We start from the raw sequence: 17,766 nt of genomic DNA on the forward strand, positions 1-17,766 counted from the left end.
CTCCTGTAGAGCAGTGATGTTTTGGGGCTGTTGCTGGGCAACACGGACTTTCAACTCCCTCCAAAGATTTTTTATGGGGTTGAGATCTGGAGACTGGCTAGGCCACTCCAGGACCTTGAAATGGTTCTTTCGAAGCCACTCCATTGCCTGGACGGTGTGTTTGGGATCATTGTCGTAGTGAAAGACCCAGCCACGTTTCATCTTCAATGCCCTTGCTGATGGAAGGAGGTTCTCACTCAAAATCTCACGATACATGGCCCAATTCATTCTTTCCTATACACGGATCAGTCGTCATGGTCCCTTTGCAGAAAAACAACCCCAAAGCATGATGTTTCCACCCCCATGCTTCACAGTAGGTATGGTGTTCTGTGGATGCAACTCAGCATTCTTTGTCCTCCAAACACGACGAGTTGAGTTTACCAAGAAGTCCTATTTTGGTTTCATCTGACCATATGACATTCTCCCAATCTTCTTCTGGATCATCCAAATGCTCTCTAGCAAACTTCAGACGGGCCTGGACATGTACTGGCTTAAGCAGGGGGACACGTCTGGCACTGCAGGATTTGAGTCCCTGGCGGCGTAGTGTGTTACTGATGGTAGGCTTTGTTACTTTGGTCCCAGCTCTCTGCAGGTCATTCACTAGGTCCCCCCGTGTGGTTCTGGGATTTTTGCTCACTGTTCTTGTGATCATTTTGACCCCACAGGGTGAGATCTTGCGTGGAGCCACAGATCGAGGGAGATTATCAGTGGTCTTGTATGTCTTCTATTTCCTAATTATTTCTCCCACAGTTGATTTCTTCAAACCAAGCTGCTTACCTATTGCAGATTCAGTCTTCCCAGCCTGGTGCAGGTCTACAATTTTGTTTCTGGTGTCCTTTGACAGCTCTTTGGTCTTGGCCATAGTGGAGTTTGGAGTGTGACTGTTTGAGGTTGTGGACAGGTGTCTTTTATACTGATAACAAGTTCAAACAGGTGCCATTAATACAGGTAAGAGTGGAGGACAGAGGAGCCTCTTAAAGAAGAAGTTACAGGTCTGTGAGAACCAGAAATCTTGCTTGTTTGTAGGTGACCAAATAATTATTTTCCACCATAATTTGCAAATAAATTTATAAAAAATCCTACAAATGTGATTTTCTGGATTTTTTCTCTCATTTTGTCTGTCATCGTATAAGTGTACCTATGATGAAAATTACAGGCCTCATCTTTTTAAGTGGGAGAACTTGCACAATTGGTGGCTGACTAAATACTTTTTTGCCCCACTATACACACACACGCGCGCACACACACACACACACACACACACACACACACACCGGGCCGGCAAACCGTGACAATATATCCTCCAAACAGCGGCTTTGAGGGCATTATCACTTTTATACAACGGGTTACCAACATATTCAAATAATGATTGACATAGTCATTAAAAACTTTAATTTGATTAATTTATTCATACCATTTCATCCTTCCACAAGATATAGTCCCGACACAAATCTAGGGTTGCTAAAGACGCGGCCCATTCGTTCAGTATTTTTGTTCTGTATTTATGGACACGACCCAGTCATTCGTTCTAAATGTTCCATTGCCATGCTGGCTGGCAACATTCTTATCCCTTGCTTGCTAGCTAGCCAACTACGGCTAACTTACTCTCATGTCAAAAAGTGCAGCCAGAATAAAATGTGAGATAATGTCTAGATACGTTTTATAGTGGAGATTACTTGGCTGGGCTGATAAAACAGTGGATTGCGCAGTCAGATGGAACAGAGTAAATAGGCATTTTAACGTCGTAGATTTACCCGGTGGCAACTTGTGGAATAGACACAGGCTGGAATGCGGTTTTAACCAATCAGCACTAGACCCACCCGTTGTATATATTCAAATCAGTAACTCTGACACATAGAAAACCTCCCAGATAGAGAGAGCTATGTAAAGGACAGGTGTAGTCTGTTGTACCGGCTCAGTGGTGCTGACCTTAGAGGAACTCTTCTGTCCGAGTCCTGTGAGGGCCCTGAGGAGGAGGGCTGCTGTGGCTGCAGGGCTGAGAACCTGTTAAGGGTGCTGGTGGCTGGGCGGCCTCCTGACTCTGGGGCTATGAACACAAACACAGTTTGTTTTAAAATAGTCAGAGTAGATTTTTTCGGTGGTGCGTGTATTGGTAAGTGGACTTACTGGCTTCCCCGGTGGGTTTGGCTCCGGTGGTGCCCCCACTGCTGCCCTTGCCCCAACTGCCCCACATGCCCTTACCCCCGAGCTGGGGCGCCAGCAGCTGGTTGTTGAAGTCCAAAGCCCCAGGCTGCAGAGACAGAGAGGTTAGAAACGTTACTGTTGAGGAAAGAAACTAGCAGAATTGTTGGAGGCAAAACATCTTGAGATCTGAGAAAGGTCTGAGGTTTCAAGTTACATAAGTAAGAAGTTTGGAGGAGTCAGGAATGGTAGGGCCATAACTCTAAATGGAGGTTAAAGGTTAAGAAGTGTGTGCCATACTACAGAGGGAGTGGGTTTGGGGTTTCAGTTCAACAGATCAGAAGAGTTGGGAATGGTTGGGATGATAGAACTTCGCAATGGGGTTGAAGGTTAAGGAGGTGGGTGCTAGACTACAAGTGGAGGGTGTTTCAGTCCTGAGTATGGGTCCACGATATGTGGCTGAGAATCCACAGCATGATGTATCACTGACCTTAGTGATCTTGCTGAGTCGGCTGGTGTCGATGGGTCTGCTCTTGGTGGAGATGGGAACTGTGTTCCAGCCCTCGTCCTGGGGCTGACTCCTCTGGCCCGACTGGGGGTGTTGGCCCCCGCGGTTCCCCTGATCTCTACCTCCTCCTCCACCACCACGTCCTCCCCGGGTGTTCTGGTTGAGGAGTTGCTGCTGCACCTTGAGAACCTCCCTGTGCTCCTCCAGCTCTGCCTCCTTGTGGATCTGGTCTATGGTCTTGGGGCCCTGCTCTCCTCTCCTGGGGACCCACGTATTCTGAGAGGGGGAGTCAGTACAGTAGTATACTTTAACTGAGGAATGGAGTTAGATGAAAAAGTCTGGCGTACTCTTATCACTCCATATCTCTGAGGCATAAGTCCCTTATATTCGGAGATCAATGGGTCATTTGACAACTATGCTATAAAAAGAGAGATGTCTTGCCCTACCTTGACACCGCTGTCAGCTTTTCCAGAGAAAGGAAACAAACCAGAGTGCCGTTTACTGGCAAAACAGGGGCCAGTGTGCTGACTGAGTGCAACTGGTCAGCTCTTATGAAACATCTCAACTGCTGCTTTGGTAAGACAATTACTGGGTCTGGAACCATAAAGATCCTATTACTAATTTTGTGGTGAACGTGTTGGAACCCTGCCTGAACATGGGTTCCAACACACACACCTACATGGCCTGTTGTTCAGGGATCAGACAGTGGAAGGACATCACAGCACTGTCACAGACAGACAAACACATCGAGGCTCTGCAGGCATTTCTCCAGAAAGGGCCCTGGAGACTAAATTAGTTCCAGTAGAACAGTCTAGCATTGATGTTTTCCAGTAAACTGCATTATGGGAAAATTCAGACAAACACAGCTAATAGCACAGTACAAATACATGCACATCTAGACCTTAGAGGCCTAGGCTACAGATCATTATACCTGTATGTCCTTAGTAACTAGTCGTTTTCAAACAAAGTAAGACATGTGAGTTTGTGAACCCCAAAGCCTAGTGAGTCCTAGGCATTATGTTTGGGCTGTATAATATATATATATATATATATATATATATATATATATATATATACACACACACACCAGGGTATTAGGAAATATCCACGGAATGTTTTTTCCCCCAATACTGTCAATACCACTGAAACTATTTATTTTAAGTTAATTAATTGGAATATTTGTAGCTACTTTTTAAGTGAATGCCTGCAGTGCAATTGAGAAGATCATAATGTAACGACGAGATCAGTATAAAGCTAACATGTAGTCCTGGGAGTAAATGCAGCCCACGCCAGGTGAACTAGTTGCAGTAGGGAATTCACAACTAAATGTTTGCCAGCTAGATATCTTATAACTATTAAGTTAAGTGTATAAAATGTGCTAAATTCTCTGCAGTTGTGCACTTGGTTTGCTAACTTAGTGCTAAGTTATCTAGCTAAGTGGTTAGCTTCTTGCAATCAAGCTCCTCAGAGAATCTCTTCCAGGATCAATAACTAATATTTGTTTTGCGCGATCAGCAAACTGTGTAGCATTTTTGAGTTACTTGTATAACTTTGAGTGTTCTTTGTGAGAACATCAAGGGACACATTCATTTAGAAGGGTGGTAAACATCTAGGTGGTGAATCACATGGAGAGGAGGGAGGGGTTACAGTAGTTTGGAGATGGGATTGGCTGCAGGGGTGCAGACTGACATTCATTTAGAAGGGTGGTAAACATCTAGGTGGTGAATCACATGGAGAGGAGGGAGGGGTTACAGTAGTTTGGAGATGGGATTGGCTGCGGGGGTGTAGACTGACACATTCATTTAGAAGGGTGGTAAACATCTAGGTGGTGAATCACATGGAGAGGAGGGAGGGGTTACAGTAGTTTGGAGATGGGATTGGCTGCGGGGGTGTAGACTGACACATTCATTTAGAAGGGTGGTAAACATCTAGGTGGTGAATCACATGGAGAGGAGGGAGGGGTTACAGTAGTTTGGAGATGGGATTGGCTGCGGGGGTGTAGACTGACACATGTATGCATAGAGAGGGCTTGTAAAGGAAGTGAGACTAGAGGTCAGAGATGATGTGGGGTTAGGGGAGACTATAATGTCTATGGTAGTTTGACCCATAGTGTTTACTGATAAGCTTAGATACATACCAACCACAGGACAAGGGTCAGTCAGTTTAGATATAGATGACCAAAAGATTTAGGTGAGGGGGCTGAAGCATTCCCCAGACACTGGTGGGTGGTGTGTGTGACGAGGTATTACCCTCCTGAGGTCCAGTACGTCCTGCAGCATGAAGCGGATTCTGGAAGAGGTCTTCTTCTCCTTGATGATCCTGTCCATCTGGACAAAGTACTGGTCCATACGAGGCTACAGAAAGACAGGCAGGTTAGTGTGTAAATCTATGTTTCTTAGAAATAATTTGGTGTAAGTGTTCTAAAGGATGCAGGGGTTGGTGTGTGTGAGACACTGGTTCAGCGTTACCTTCGCCTTTTCAAAGTCCAGGTCCTTGCCTATAGTTGACAAGAGTCTACAGAGGCACTCTAGTGACTCCTCATCGTGGTTCTTCAGCAGCTTGACGATGCAGTCGTGCATGATGGCCTCCGTCAGCATCTTGAGCTTGAACAGCTCACCGATGAACTTTATGTTGCCTAGCGACCGCCGCCGTGCAATGTCTTTGGCCTCCTCCAACTCCGCCTTCAGGCGATCCTTCTCCTCCTTCAGACAGGAAGTGATGGAACAGGGGGAGGAATAGCAGATAGATGGTCAGCTAACTCCTACAGAAACCAAAACCTATTCAAAAAGTGAGAGACATTTGAATTGATCACTCAGCGCCCAGCTCGTACCATGGCTGCAGCGTCCAGCTCTTCTTGCTTTTTCTCAAAGATGACATCATCGTCCTTGTCCTTCTCAAACTCCTTCTGACAACGGTTCAGAAGCAGCTTGCGGAAATTCACAGTGACTCCCGGCTTGTCTGTAGTGGGGACTTTGAGCTGACGAGAGGAACAGAAAAACACAAGCATTTAGGCCACGGCTGGAGAGCTTTGCAGACGTCACAAAACATGAGTGTTAACGTGATGAGTGTAGTGGCATCACTCCACAAGTCAGCGGCCCAGACACATGGCAAGGAACAGAGGTCATCACCGGAACAAGACCAGCACACTAGCCGTACACACACCCTTCAGAGTCACTCACCCCCATAAGGCAGCGGCACATGTTGGCGTAGGCCACGGAGAAGTTGGGTTCAGAGATGGCCTTCTCAAAGATCAGATCTATCACTCCCTTCAGCCTCTCCTCTGTATCGATGGTCAGCTCCTTGACCTGCTTCATCAGCTGTTGGAACATCTGAGGGGTCAGCTTGTTCAGGATACTACGGACCCTCTTAAACAGCTCATGGGTCTTGGCCTGTTCTGGGTTGTCGCTCTCCTCCTCAGGAGCCGCTTGCCCACTGGCAGCCTTCTTGACAGCGGGCTTCCAGGCATCCTCAGCCTTGTTGAGTTTCACGTCTTCCGTCAGAGACGAAGAGATGTTGATGATCCTCCTGGGCTCCTTACGCTGACCCTGTTGGGAGCGACGCGGTCCTCCACCACCCATACCAGAGGGCTGGAGGAGAGGAGGGAAGGAAAAGAAATTCAGTCCACATTGTTTTAATATCTACCCTGAATTTCAGAATCAGAGTGTAGTCTGAGAAGATTGACAGCTAGTTTCCCATGCTAACTCACTGGTCCTCTGTGTCCACCTCCTCCACCACCACCTCCTCCTCCTCCCGCCATTCCAGGCCTGCCCAGGTTGGCAAATGAGGGCGTGAAGTCAGTGCCCATGTTCATCCCCGGCAAACGGCTGGGGTCCAACTGGCGGAGAGGGGCCTTATTCGCCTGGAGAGAGAGAGAAGTAGGAAGAGAGAGAGAGAAAGAGAGAGAGAGAAGTAGGAAGAGAGAGAGAGCGAGAGAGAGAAGTAGGGAGGGAGAGAGGGAGAGAGGGAGAGAGAGAGAGAGAGAAGTAGTACCAGGAAGAGAGAGAGAGAGAGAGAGAGAGAGAGAAGTAGTACCAGGAAGAGAGAGAGAGAGAGAGAGAGAGAAGTAGTACCAGGAAGAGAGAGAGAGAGAGAGAGAGAGAAGTAGTACCAGGAAGAGAGAGAGAGAGAGAGAGAGAGAAGTAGTACCAGGAAGGGAGAGAGAGAGAGAGAGAGAGAGAAGTAGTACCAGGAAGGGAGAGAGAGAGAGAGAGAGAAAGAAGTAGTACCAGGAAGAGAGAGAGAGAGAGAGAGAGAGAGAGAGAGAGATAAGTAGTACCAGGAAGAGAGAGAGAGAGAGAGAGAGAGAGAGAGAGAGAAGTAGTACCAGGAAAAGAGAGAGAGAGAGAGAGTAGTACCAGGAAGAGAGAGAGAGAGAGAGTAGTATCAGGAAGAGAGAGAGAGAGAGAGAGAGAAGTAGTACCAGGAAGAGAGAGAGAGAGAGAGAGAAGAAGTAGTACCAGGAAGAGAGAGAGAGAGAGAGAAGTAGTACCAGGAAGAGAGAGAGAGAGAGAGAGAAGTAGTACCAGGAAGAGAGAGAGAGAGAGAGAGAAGTAGTACCAGGAAGAAGAGAGAGAGAGAGAGAGAGAAGTAGTACCAGGAAGAGAGAGAGAGAGAGAGAAGTAGTACCAGGAAGAGAGAGAGAGAGAGAGAAGTAGTACCAGGAAGAGAGAGAGAGAGAAGTAGTACCAGGAAGAGAGAGAGGAGAGTAGTACCAGGAAGAGAGAGAGAGAAGTAGTACCAGGAAGAGAGAGAGAGAGAGAAGTAGTACCAGGAAGAGAGAGAGAGAGAGAAGTAGTACCAGGAAGAGAGAGAGAGAGAAGTAGTACCAGGAAGAGAGAGAGAGAGAGAAGTAGTACCAGGAAGAGAGAGAGAGAAGTAGTACCAGGAAGAGAGAGAGAGAGAGAGAGAGAAGTAGTACCAGGAAGAGAGAGGGAGAAGTAGTACCAGGAAGAGAGAGGGAGAAGTAGTATCAGGAAGAGAAAGGGAGAAGTAGTACCAGGAAGAGAAAGGGAGAAGTAGTACCAGGAAGAGAAAGGGAGAAGTAGTACCAGGAAGAGAGAGCGAGAAGTAGTACCAGGAAGAGAGAGCGAAGTAGTACCAGGAAGAGAGAGCGAGAAGTAGTACCAGGAAGAGAGAGCGAGAAGTAGTACCAGGAAGAGAGAGCGAGAAGTAGTACCAGGAAGAGAGAGCGAGAAGTAGTACCAGGAAGAGAGAGGGAGAAGTAGTACCAGGAAGAGAAAGGGAGAAGTAGTACCAGGAAGAGAAAGGGAGAAGTAGTACCAGGAAGAGAAAGGGAGAAGTAGTACCAGGAAGAGAAAGGGAGAAGTAGTACCAGGAAGAGAGAGCGAGAAGTAGTACCAGGAAGAGAGAGCGAGAAGTAGTACCAGGAAGAGAGAGCGAGAAGTAGTACCAGGAAGAGAGAGCGAGAAGTAGTACCAGGAAGAGAGAGCGAGAAGTAGTACCAGGAAGAGAGAGGGAGAAGTAGTACCAGGAAGAGAGCGAGAATGATGGATACAAAGAACGACAAAATAAATAACTGGTGAATAAAGTGGTCCATCTGAATAAATACAATTATCGAATGGAGCGTGTGGTTGTTCCTCCAGTCCAGCAGAGGACAGAGTTGTACTGTACCTTGTCCAGCACCACATCATTGATCTGAGGCAGGCCCTCAGGCTTGGACATGGCAGCACTGATGAACTGGAAGCCCAGCAGGAAGTCCCTGTCATACCTCTTCTTCTCCTCTGGGTCTATAAGCCTACATTGTTCTGGAGGAGAGAAGGAACAAGGAATGATAGAGGAATCACATTATATAATGTGACTTTTCATCGGTATAGTCTAGGTTGGTAGAGTTGGTGTATTTAGTCTGGCATCTGAACTGAGTATCGCTCAGTTTCACTTAAAAATAAAATCATACATTGATGTCAAATGGGACTTTAGGACCCATGCTCTGACAAAGCATTTCCCAAAAAGTTAAACTTTGCATCCTCTTGACTGACAGTAAAGGCAGACCCTGTGAGATCAGGTGTAGATAATAACATTTCTAAGTAAGTATATAAATGTTACACAGCCTCTTAGGGCCAAGGTTCAGAACCCACCCTCTTTGTACTGGTACTTCAGATCCCCGGGCTTGGGTTCAATGTTCTCTGCATCCAGCTTGTCCTCCTTCTCCTCCCACGTCTCATCTACCTCTGTGACGGCAGGGGTGGTGGCTGGGCGGGGCTCCTCTGTGTCAGAGGCAGAAGTGGGTGTGGCCTGCTCTGGCGGGCTCTGCACTACCTGCTCCTGGAAAGGGGGAGAGAAGAGAAGGGGGTGCGAGAGCGAGCGAGAGGGGGGTGCGCGAGAGAGTGTCAGAGGAGGAGAGTGTGCGAGAAACAGGGTGGGAACGGATAGGGGGAGAGACAGAGGGAAAAAGAGGGGCGGTAGAGGAAAGAGTATTAGTCGATAAAACCAGGCATTCTTAATACTTTGATATGAACGGAGTGGGTGGCGTGTTTGATATGAACGGAGTGGGTGGCGTATTTGATATGAACGGAGTGGGTGGCGTATTTGATATGAACGGAGTGGGTGGCGTGTTTGATATGAACGGAGTGGGTGGCGTGTTTGATATGAACGGAGTGGGTGGCGTGTTTGATATGAACGGAGTGGGTGGCGTGTTTGATATGAACGGAGTGGGTGGCGTGTTTGATATGAACGGTGGGTGGCGTGTTTGATATGAACGGAGTGGGTGGCGTGTTTGATATGAACGGAGTGGGTGGCGTGTTTGATATGAACGGAGTGGGTGGCGTGTTTGATATGAACGGAGTGGGTGGCGTATTTGATATGAACGGAGTGGGTGGCGTATTTGATATGAACGGAGTGGGTGGCGTATTTGATATGAACGGAGTGGGTGGCGTATTTGATATGAACGGAGTGGGTGGCGTATTTGATATGAACGGAGTGGGTGGCGTATTTGATATGAACGGAGTGGGTGGCGTATTTGATATGAACGGGTGGGTGGCGTGTTTGATATGAACGGGTGGGTGGCGTATTTGATATGAACGGAGTGGGTGGTGTATTTGATATGAACGGAGTGGGTGGTGTATTTGATATGAACGGAGTGGGTGGTGTATTTGATATGAACGGAGTGGGTGGTGTATTTGATATGAACGGAGTGGGTGGTGTATTTGATATGAACGGAGTGGGTGGTGTATTTGATATGAACGGAGTGGGTGGTGTATTTGATATGAATGGAGTGGGTGATGTATTTGATATGAATAGAGTGGGTGGTGTATTTGATATGAACAGAGTGGGTGGTGTATTTGATATGAATGGAGTGGGTAGTTTGTGTGAACAGACCTCCTTAAAGGCATCCAGGAGGTCTCCAACAGCCTCCTTCCTGTTCAGATCCTTCATCTTCCTCTTCTTCTTAGGCACAGAAACAGCAGCTACAAGCAGAACACCACCAACACAGTCAGACTAAACCTCTATAGACTGACACTCAATACCAATCCAACACACAAACTCAGAAATCAAAGTGGAGAGGTTACCACATTGCCACCTCTCCAAAGTTTTATTTTAATGGCTTTCTGTTGGCGCTATTATCATTCCAAGTACCCACTATTCTGTGTCCTCAGTGTAGACACAACCCTGTCACTCTCTGCCCCTCATGACACATGCTCGACAGACAGTCAGACTGCAGCGCCTCAGGGGGCAGATCATCTTAGCCAATGTCTTATCTTCACAAAGTGCCAAGGGGTAGGGTTAGGAATTAAGAAAGACAATGTGGTTGAATGACAGACCGATCGATCTAGATCAGTGGTCCCCAAACCTTTTATAGTCCTGTACCCCTTCAAACATTCAACCTCCAGCTGCGTACCCCCTCAGGTACCAGGGTCAGCGCACTTTCAAATGTTTTTTGCCATCATTGTAAACCTGCCACACACACTATACAATAAATGTATTAAACATAAGAATGAGTGTGAGTTTGTCACTTCCCATGACCCAGGTTGTGACAAAGAGCTCTTATAGAACCAGGGAACAAATAATAATAATAAATCATTTTGCTCTTTATTTAACCATCTTACATATAAAACCTTATTTGTTAATCAAAAATGGTGAAATAAACCACCACAGGTTAATGAGAAGAGTGTGCATGAAAGGATGCACATAACTCTGCAGTGCTGGGTTGTATTGGAGAGAATGTCAGTCTTAAAACAAATTCCACACAGTCTGTGCCTGTATTTAGTTTTCATGCTAGTGAGGGCCGAGAATCCACTCTCACATAGGTACATGGTTGCAAAGTGCATCAGCGTCTTAACAGCACAGTTTGCCAAGGCAGGATACTCAGAAATCTGTCAGTCGCTTCTGATTAAATTTTCAGAGAATTTCGATGAGGCTCTCTTGTTCAGATATCGGCAAGTGGACTGGAGGCAGGGCATGAAAGGGAAAATAAATCCAGTTGTTTGTGTCATCCATTTCAGGAAAGTACCTGCGTAATTGCGCTCCCAACTCACTCAGGTGCTTCACATTTGACATTGTCCCTGTAGTGTCCAAAACATCTATCAAGTTGTCAGGCATTCCCTTGGCAGCAGGAGCCTTTCGGTGGATGCTGCTGTGTACCCAAGTGTCGTCGGGAGCAACTGCTTGCACGGGCGTTACCACTCCACTATGTCTCTCTGTCATGGCTTTTGCACCATCAGTATAGATACCAACATGAGCAGCAGCTACATTTGGCTACATACAGACAGTTAGTGGAATTCCCGCGAGAGAGTAACGGTTAATGTGATTGGATGTTAATTATTTGACTGGGCTACCTGTATTTGACATGTTATTTTGCTGAACACTAGATGGTTTTACTTTATTTTTGGCAGTGAAACGAGAAGAAAACAAAACAAATGTCTAGCCCCGTTTTTTTTATTTTTAAATCACATTTTTATTTGGCGTCCCCGACGGCATTGCCCAAGTTTGGGAAAACCTGATCTAGATAGAGAGAAATAGTGAGAGTCAGACTGATACAGACCTTGCATAGAATTCTCCCCGGGTGGGATGGCGCGCTGTGATGGTGGAGAGTCCATCTCGTCTTCAATTTGGCGAGGGGTTACCTCTGTAGTAATAGCAGTGTCAGCTAGGACCACGGGGGCAACGGCTGCCTGGACGACGGGGTCGGGCTTTGCCGTGGCGGCGACATGCGCGGGTGCCTCCCTCTGTAATGGGGTCACCTCAGGCTCAGCGATGGGGCTGAGGTCACACTCAGACAACTCTGCAGAAACCTTCTCAGGGTCCTGGGAGCTGGGGAGCGGCAAGCCGTTGGGCAGACGGAGCTCCTCTTGCTGGGCGACGGGAGACTCCAGCAGGGGTTCTGCTGCCTGGAGGGAGGGCATGGTGATGGACAGGGCTACTGGCTCCTCCTCTGGGAGTGGCTGGGTGGCAGACACACCGTTAGTGCTGCTGCTAGGGTTGGTCACTGGAGCAAGGGAAGGCTCAGGTTTAGATGATGTAGTCACTTCTCTAGCCTCCGTTACCTCTTTAATCTCTTTCTCCTTTACCTCCTCCCGCGCCTCCTTGGTGGCTGAGGGCTGCTCCTCAGCTGCAGGAGTGGGGCGGGGTTCAGGTAGGGGTGCAGGGTAAGCAGGCACTTTAGGGGCAGATAGGGCTGGAGCAGCGGCCGGGGCTGGTGCGTCCATCATGTCTGCAATGGGACTAGTTGAGGGTGGGGGGGTGCCAGAGGCAGTAGTGTGGAGGGTGGTAGTTACCCGCGGGGGTATGGGTAGGTCCTGGGGTAAGGAAGGGGATTTACTGCCCGTGTCTGGGAGTTTGACCTCTGTAGGGGCAGTCTTGACCAGTTCAGGGGTTTTAGACAGGGCTGGGGGGCCAGTGATGAGTGTGGCTGCAGGTTTCCCTCTGTCATCTGACGAGGAAAAGAGATGCTTGAGGATGTGGTCAACAGTACCATACTAATGTTAAAATTTACCCTCGTCACTTGATCATCTTTTGATAATTACCCACTTATTATCAATCCGTTATTGGATGGTCAAAATGCATGGGACCTTTCCAACGGAGCATTTTGTCTATGTGATTTATTCAAATTCACAAAAAATTACTTCTATGTACTGAATGTGAACCAATCAGAGACAGCCAGCTACATCTTTCAAGATCACCTGACCCCTCGGCCAACTCACCTGGTCTGACCATGACAGGTGTCACGTTCTCACCGTTGGCCTGGGCAACAGCTGGGCCCTCTGATCCAGATGACTAAAGGAGGGACAGAACAACACCCAAACATTAGGGAATGCGAGTGGACACAACCATATGACAGCCTTATGCCAGGTTAGAAACAATGGATGGGCAGACATTTTCTTTTCATATTGGACAGCTACGTGACTGCATAGTAGCTAAAGTTGTGTAAAGGGATGATGGTTGGAGACAAGGGTACGGTAGCTCACCTCTGAAGAGTCGTCGCTCACCTGTGGGGGTGTGGGGGTGGTGCCACTGCGAGTGCCCCCTGACATAATCTCCTCAGTGATGTCTCTACCACCCTGGTTAGGGTCTCGTATTGTGATCTATAGAGAGGACACAAGACAACAGTGAGGCATACAAGAATACCAATATAGAAAACAGGAGCAAGAGAATGCGTGAGAGCCTTAAAGAAAAACTTATTTGCTCTTGGTTCATTCACTTTCTAAAGGAGGGAGAGCAAAAGCGAGAGAAAGAGCGAGAGTAAAGGAGAGAGAGGGAGGAGAAAGCTGAAGAGAAGAGCCGTCACAACTGCTTTCTATGATGCTAGGCCCCGTTTCCAAAAGTCTTGTTGTACTGTGGCCTAGCAGCGTCTTCTCATTCAGCAGAGCTACATTTCTCACATACTGACACAAGAAACACCGGCCCCACAACAGCTATGCAGCATGACAAAAAGATGTCTACATGGACTGCTGCCTTGTTTTAGCGAATTCTTACCCAACAAAATTTGACAAACTTAACTTCAGCTAAGTGAACAAATTCCAGTGCGTTTTCTTTTCTCTCTCCATATGATCACTCAAACTACACCAAGAAAACTAAACAGATTTGATGTTATTTAAAAGCACATCGTACAGTACTCCCTCTAACTTCTGAAAAACGGATTACTCACAAGGCGTGCCCTTACACAGAGCCACATGTTTTCTATCACAAACTCTCCTCTCTCCCTGTCACACACTAAGAGTTGTTAGCAACAGGCGTGAGACAGCACAGTCCCCCGCTGGTAGAGTCATTTACCTGGCACACGGACAGGCTCCAGAGTCCTTAGCAGGCCTCTCTCATCCTGGGGCCGGAGTTGAGCTGTCGGCCTGGGAACACGCACGTAGCCTACTCCCTTAACAACTCAGTGAGCAAAGCCAACAGGGCAGAACCTCGTTCCCAGCTCGCGCACACACGTATAGAGCGAGCGATAGAAGCCAGAGTGACTGGCCGTGTGGAGCTGCAGCACTGGAATGCAAGCGACCCCGCCCACCAAACTACAGAGTCAAAAGGGGCCAAAGAGAGGGGGAGAGGGAAGAGGGATTTCAGGGAGAAAAATATATTTAAAAAATATAAAACTCGGCCAATAAGATCAGGCTAGTGCCAAAAAATGTATAAATACAAAATAAATGTTCTCTCTCAGCTGCTTTTCTGTCATTCTGTGCACACAATCACTCCTAAATATTTCAGCCTCTTCCTGGGGGAGAGGGAGGGGCAGTGGATGGAAGAGGGGAGACGGGGAATGCCACAGAAGCAGCAGCAGAGACAGCGAGAGAGAGAAGGGGAGGAGATAGGTCAGCCATTGTGCTTCAGGCTCAGAGGGGGAGGAGAATGGAAGCCACGTGGAGCTGAGCTATGTGCTGACATGTCCTTTCACTCCCCCTTCCTCTACCCAGAGACCAGAGAGAGTGAGGAGACCATTTTTTATGGAGAGCAGAGGAGGAAAATACAGGCCAATGCACTGCTTGAAGGCAGTAGTTAACAAAATAAAAAATAGATACAATTACAACACAGCTACGACTAAGTAGTCTGCTTAGCGCGGCTGAAAAACAACTTTACACTTCATACTCTTTTGCCAGAATACCAGCAGACATGTTTGAAACCATATAGAAAGACACAGCATGACTCAGACAGACTGGCTGAAGCATGACTCACTGCGGGGCGTTCCGCTGCAGCGCTTCCTCTCCAGTCCCCCCGTCTACCATCCTCCTAGTGGGACTGGGAGAGTCTCTGAAGGACCTTGAGCAGCGTGGGACAGGACAGCTTGGCCGGCCAAAGTCCACCACAGCAACCACAGCCAGCTGCATGCTCCCACAGCCAGTGATAAATCAGCCAGACCCACCGTACCATACAGAGCACAGATATACTGAACACAGATACTCAATTCGATAAACCTGGCACATCGTAGAAAACAGATGCGCTGCAGACTAGATCAGTCTACCATAGAGCACAGTCTATCCTGATCAGCCAGGTCCACTTTAGTCAGATGAGCACAGGGACAAATCAGTTCAGTCCAACAGAGTGCAGTAGAACAAAAGGAAAACTTGATCAGTAGTCTGCCATTGAGGTACTAAGAAACCAGACCAGCCAAGTCCACCATAGACAGTAGGACTGGGAATTGCCAGGGACCTCACAATACAATATTATGACAATACTTAGGTACTGATACAATACGAATTGCGATTATCACGATTATATATACAGTCGTGGCCAAAAGTTGAGAATGACAAATATACATTTCCACAAAGTCTGCTGCCTCAGTTTATATGACGGCAATTTGCATATACTCCAGAACGTTATGAAGAGTGATTAGATGAATTGCAATTAACTGCAATGTCCCTCTTTGCCATGCAAACGAACTGAATCCCCCAAAAACATTTCCACTGCATTTCAGCCCTGCCACAAAAGGACCAGGTGACATGTCAGTGATTCTCTCACAGGTGTGTGTTGACAAGGACAAGGCTGGAGATCACTCTGTCATGCTGATTGGGTTCGAAAAACAGACTGAAAGCTTCAAAAAGGAGGGTGGTGCTTGGAATCATTGTTCTTCCTGTAAACAATGGTTACCTGGAAGGGAACACCTGCCGCCATCATTGCTTTGCACAAAAAGGGCTTCACAGGCAAGGATATTGCTGCCAGTAAGATTGCACCTAAATCAACCATTTATCAGATCATCAGGAACTTCAAGGAGAGCGGTTCAATTGTTGTGAAGAAGGCTTCAGGGCGCCCAAGAAAGTCCAGCAAGCGTCTCCTAAAGTTGATTCAGCTGCGGGATCGGGGCATCACCAGTACAGAGCTTGCTCAGGAATGGCAGCAGGCAGGTGTGAGTGCATCTGCATGCACTGAAGCGAAGACTTTGAGGATGGCCTGGTGTCAAGAAGGGCAGCAAAGAAGCCATTTCTCTCCAGGAAAAACATCAGGGACAGACTGATATTCTGCAAAAGGGACAGGGATTGGACTGCTGAGGACCGGGGTAAAGTCATTTTCTCTGATGAATCCCCTTTCTGATTGTTTTGGGCATCCGGAAAAAAGCTTGTCCGGAGAGTTGAGCGCTACCATCAGTCATGTGTAATGCCAACAGTAAAGCATCCTGAGACAATGTGTGGGGTTGCTTCTCAGCCAAGAGAGTGGGCTAACTCACAATTTTGCCTAAGAACACAGCCATGAATAAAGAATGGTACCAACACATCCTCCGAGAGCAACTTCTCCCAACCATCCAGGAACAGTTTGGTGACGAACAATGCCTTTTCCAGCATGATGGAGCACCTTGCCATAAGGCAAAAGTGATAACTAAGTGGCTCGGGGAACAAAACATCTATATTTTGGGTCCATGGCCAGGAAACTCCCCAGACCTGAATCCCATTGAGAACTTGTGGTCAATCCTCAAGAGGTGGGTGGACAAACAAAACCCCCACAAATTCTGACAAACTCCAAGCATTGATTATGCAAGAATGGGCTGCTATCAGTCAGGATGTGGCCCAGAAGTTAATTGACAGCATGCCAGGGCAGATTGCAGAGGTCTTGAAAAAGAAGGGTCAACACTGCAATATTGACTCTGCATAAACTTCATGTAATTGTCAATAAAAGCCTTTGACACTTATGAAATGCCTGTAATTATACTTCAGTATTCCATAGTAACATCTGACGAAAATATCTAAAGACACGGAGGCAGCAGACTGAAAATTTATATTTGTGTCATTCTCAAAACTTTTGGCCACGACTGACTGACTGATTTCACGTTTCAAACATAATTGCTCACTACACACTGTGTAGAAAACATTAGGAACACCTTCTCATTCCATGATAGCGACCAAGTGAATCCAGGTGAAAGCTATGATCTCTTATTGATGTCACCTGTTAAATCCATTCCCATTAGTGTAGATGAAGGGGAGGAGACAGGTTAAAGAAGTATTTTTATAAGCCTCGGGACAATTGAGACATGGATTGTGTATGTGTGCCATTCAGAGGGTTAATGGGCAGGACAAAAGATGGTGCCGATAGAGATAGTCGCCTCGCTTCGAGTCAAAAACTGTAATATCCTGTGTGTCACGGAATCGTGGTTGAATGACGACATGGATATTCAGCTAGCGGGATACACGCTGCACCGGCAGGATAGAACAGCACACCCCGGTAAGACGAGGGGTGGGGGGGGGTCTGTGCATATTTGTAAACAACAGCTGGTGCACGAACTCTAAAGAAGTCTCTAGATTTTGCTCGCCTGAAGTAGAGTATATTGTGATAAATTGCAGGCCAGACTACTTGCCCAGAGAGAGTTCTCAGCTATACTTTTCGTGGCTGTTTATTTACCACCACAAACATATTCTGGCACTAAGACCGCACTCAGTCAACTGTATAAGGAAATAAGCAAACAGGAAATCACTCACCCAGAGGCGGCGCTCCTAGTGGCCGGAGACTTTAATGCAGGGAAACTGAAATCAGTTCTACAAAATCTCTATCAACATGTTAAATGTGCAACCAGAGGGAAAAGAATTCTAGACCACCTATACTCCACACACAGAGACGCGTACAAATCTCTCCCTCGCCCTCCATTTGGTAAATCCAACCACAACTCTTTCCTCCTGAATCCTGCTTACAAGGAAAAATTAAAG

The 17,766-nt window shown here is 47.2% G+C and overlaps 1 protein-coding gene and 2 non-coding genes across 11 annotated transcripts in view; all 3 read right to left on the bottom strand.

The window, feature by feature from the left end:
- LOC115141957 (eukaryotic translation initiation factor 4 gamma 1-like) overlaps positions 1 to 17,766 on the bottom strand; it is a 65,458-nt gene that overhangs the window by 8,227 nt on the left and 39,465 nt on the right. For 6 of the 9 annotated variants that reach the window (XM_065000480.1, XM_065000485.1, XM_065000481.1 and 3 more), the window contains exons 9-22: positions 13,111 to 13,227; positions 12,847 to 12,919; positions 11,688 to 12,575; positions 10,025 to 10,113; positions 8,785 to 8,971; positions 8,321 to 8,454; positions 6,396 to 6,548; positions 5,869 to 6,276; positions 5,520 to 5,666; positions 5,158 to 5,391; positions 4,939 to 5,043; positions 2,672 to 2,965; positions 2,167 to 2,290; positions 1,951 to 2,086 (exon numbers count right to left, since the gene is read on the bottom strand). In XM_065000480.1, the coding sequence (XP_064856552.1) occupies positions 1,951 to 2,086; positions 2,167 to 2,290; positions 2,672 to 2,965; positions 4,939 to 5,043; positions 5,158 to 5,391; positions 5,520 to 5,666; positions 5,869 to 6,276; positions 6,396 to 6,548; positions 8,321 to 8,454; positions 8,785 to 8,971; positions 10,025 to 10,113; positions 11,688 to 12,575; positions 12,847 to 12,919; positions 13,111 to 13,227 (3,089 nt within the window). The remainder of the gene's footprint in view (positions 1 to 1,950; positions 2,087 to 2,166; positions 2,291 to 2,671; positions 2,966 to 4,938; positions 5,044 to 5,157; positions 5,392 to 5,519; positions 5,667 to 5,868; positions 6,277 to 6,395; positions 6,549 to 8,320; positions 8,455 to 8,784; positions 8,972 to 10,024; positions 10,114 to 11,687; positions 12,576 to 12,846; positions 12,920 to 13,110; positions 13,228 to 17,766) is intronic. The other 3 variants (XM_029681385.2, XM_065000486.1, XM_065000487.1) reach the window with 2 other exon arrangements.
- Positions 5,769 to 5,822, bottom strand: LOC115142283 (small nucleolar RNA SNORD66). The gene has a single exon (XR_003865489.1). It is a non-coding gene; the product is annotated as a small nucleolar RNA SNORD66 (small nucleolar RNA).
- On the bottom strand, positions 10,254 to 10,383 carry LOC115142282 (small nucleolar RNA SNORA17). Its single transcript, XR_003865488.1, has one exon. It is a non-coding gene; the product is annotated as a small nucleolar RNA SNORA17 (small nucleolar RNA).

This window comes from Oncorhynchus nerka, linkage group LG14 (genome assembly GCF_034236695.1).
Source record: "Oncorhynchus nerka isolate Pitt River linkage group LG14, Oner_Uvic_2.0, whole genome shotgun sequence".
NCBI lineage: Eukaryota > Metazoa > Chordata > Actinopteri > Salmoniformes > Salmonidae > Oncorhynchus > Oncorhynchus nerka.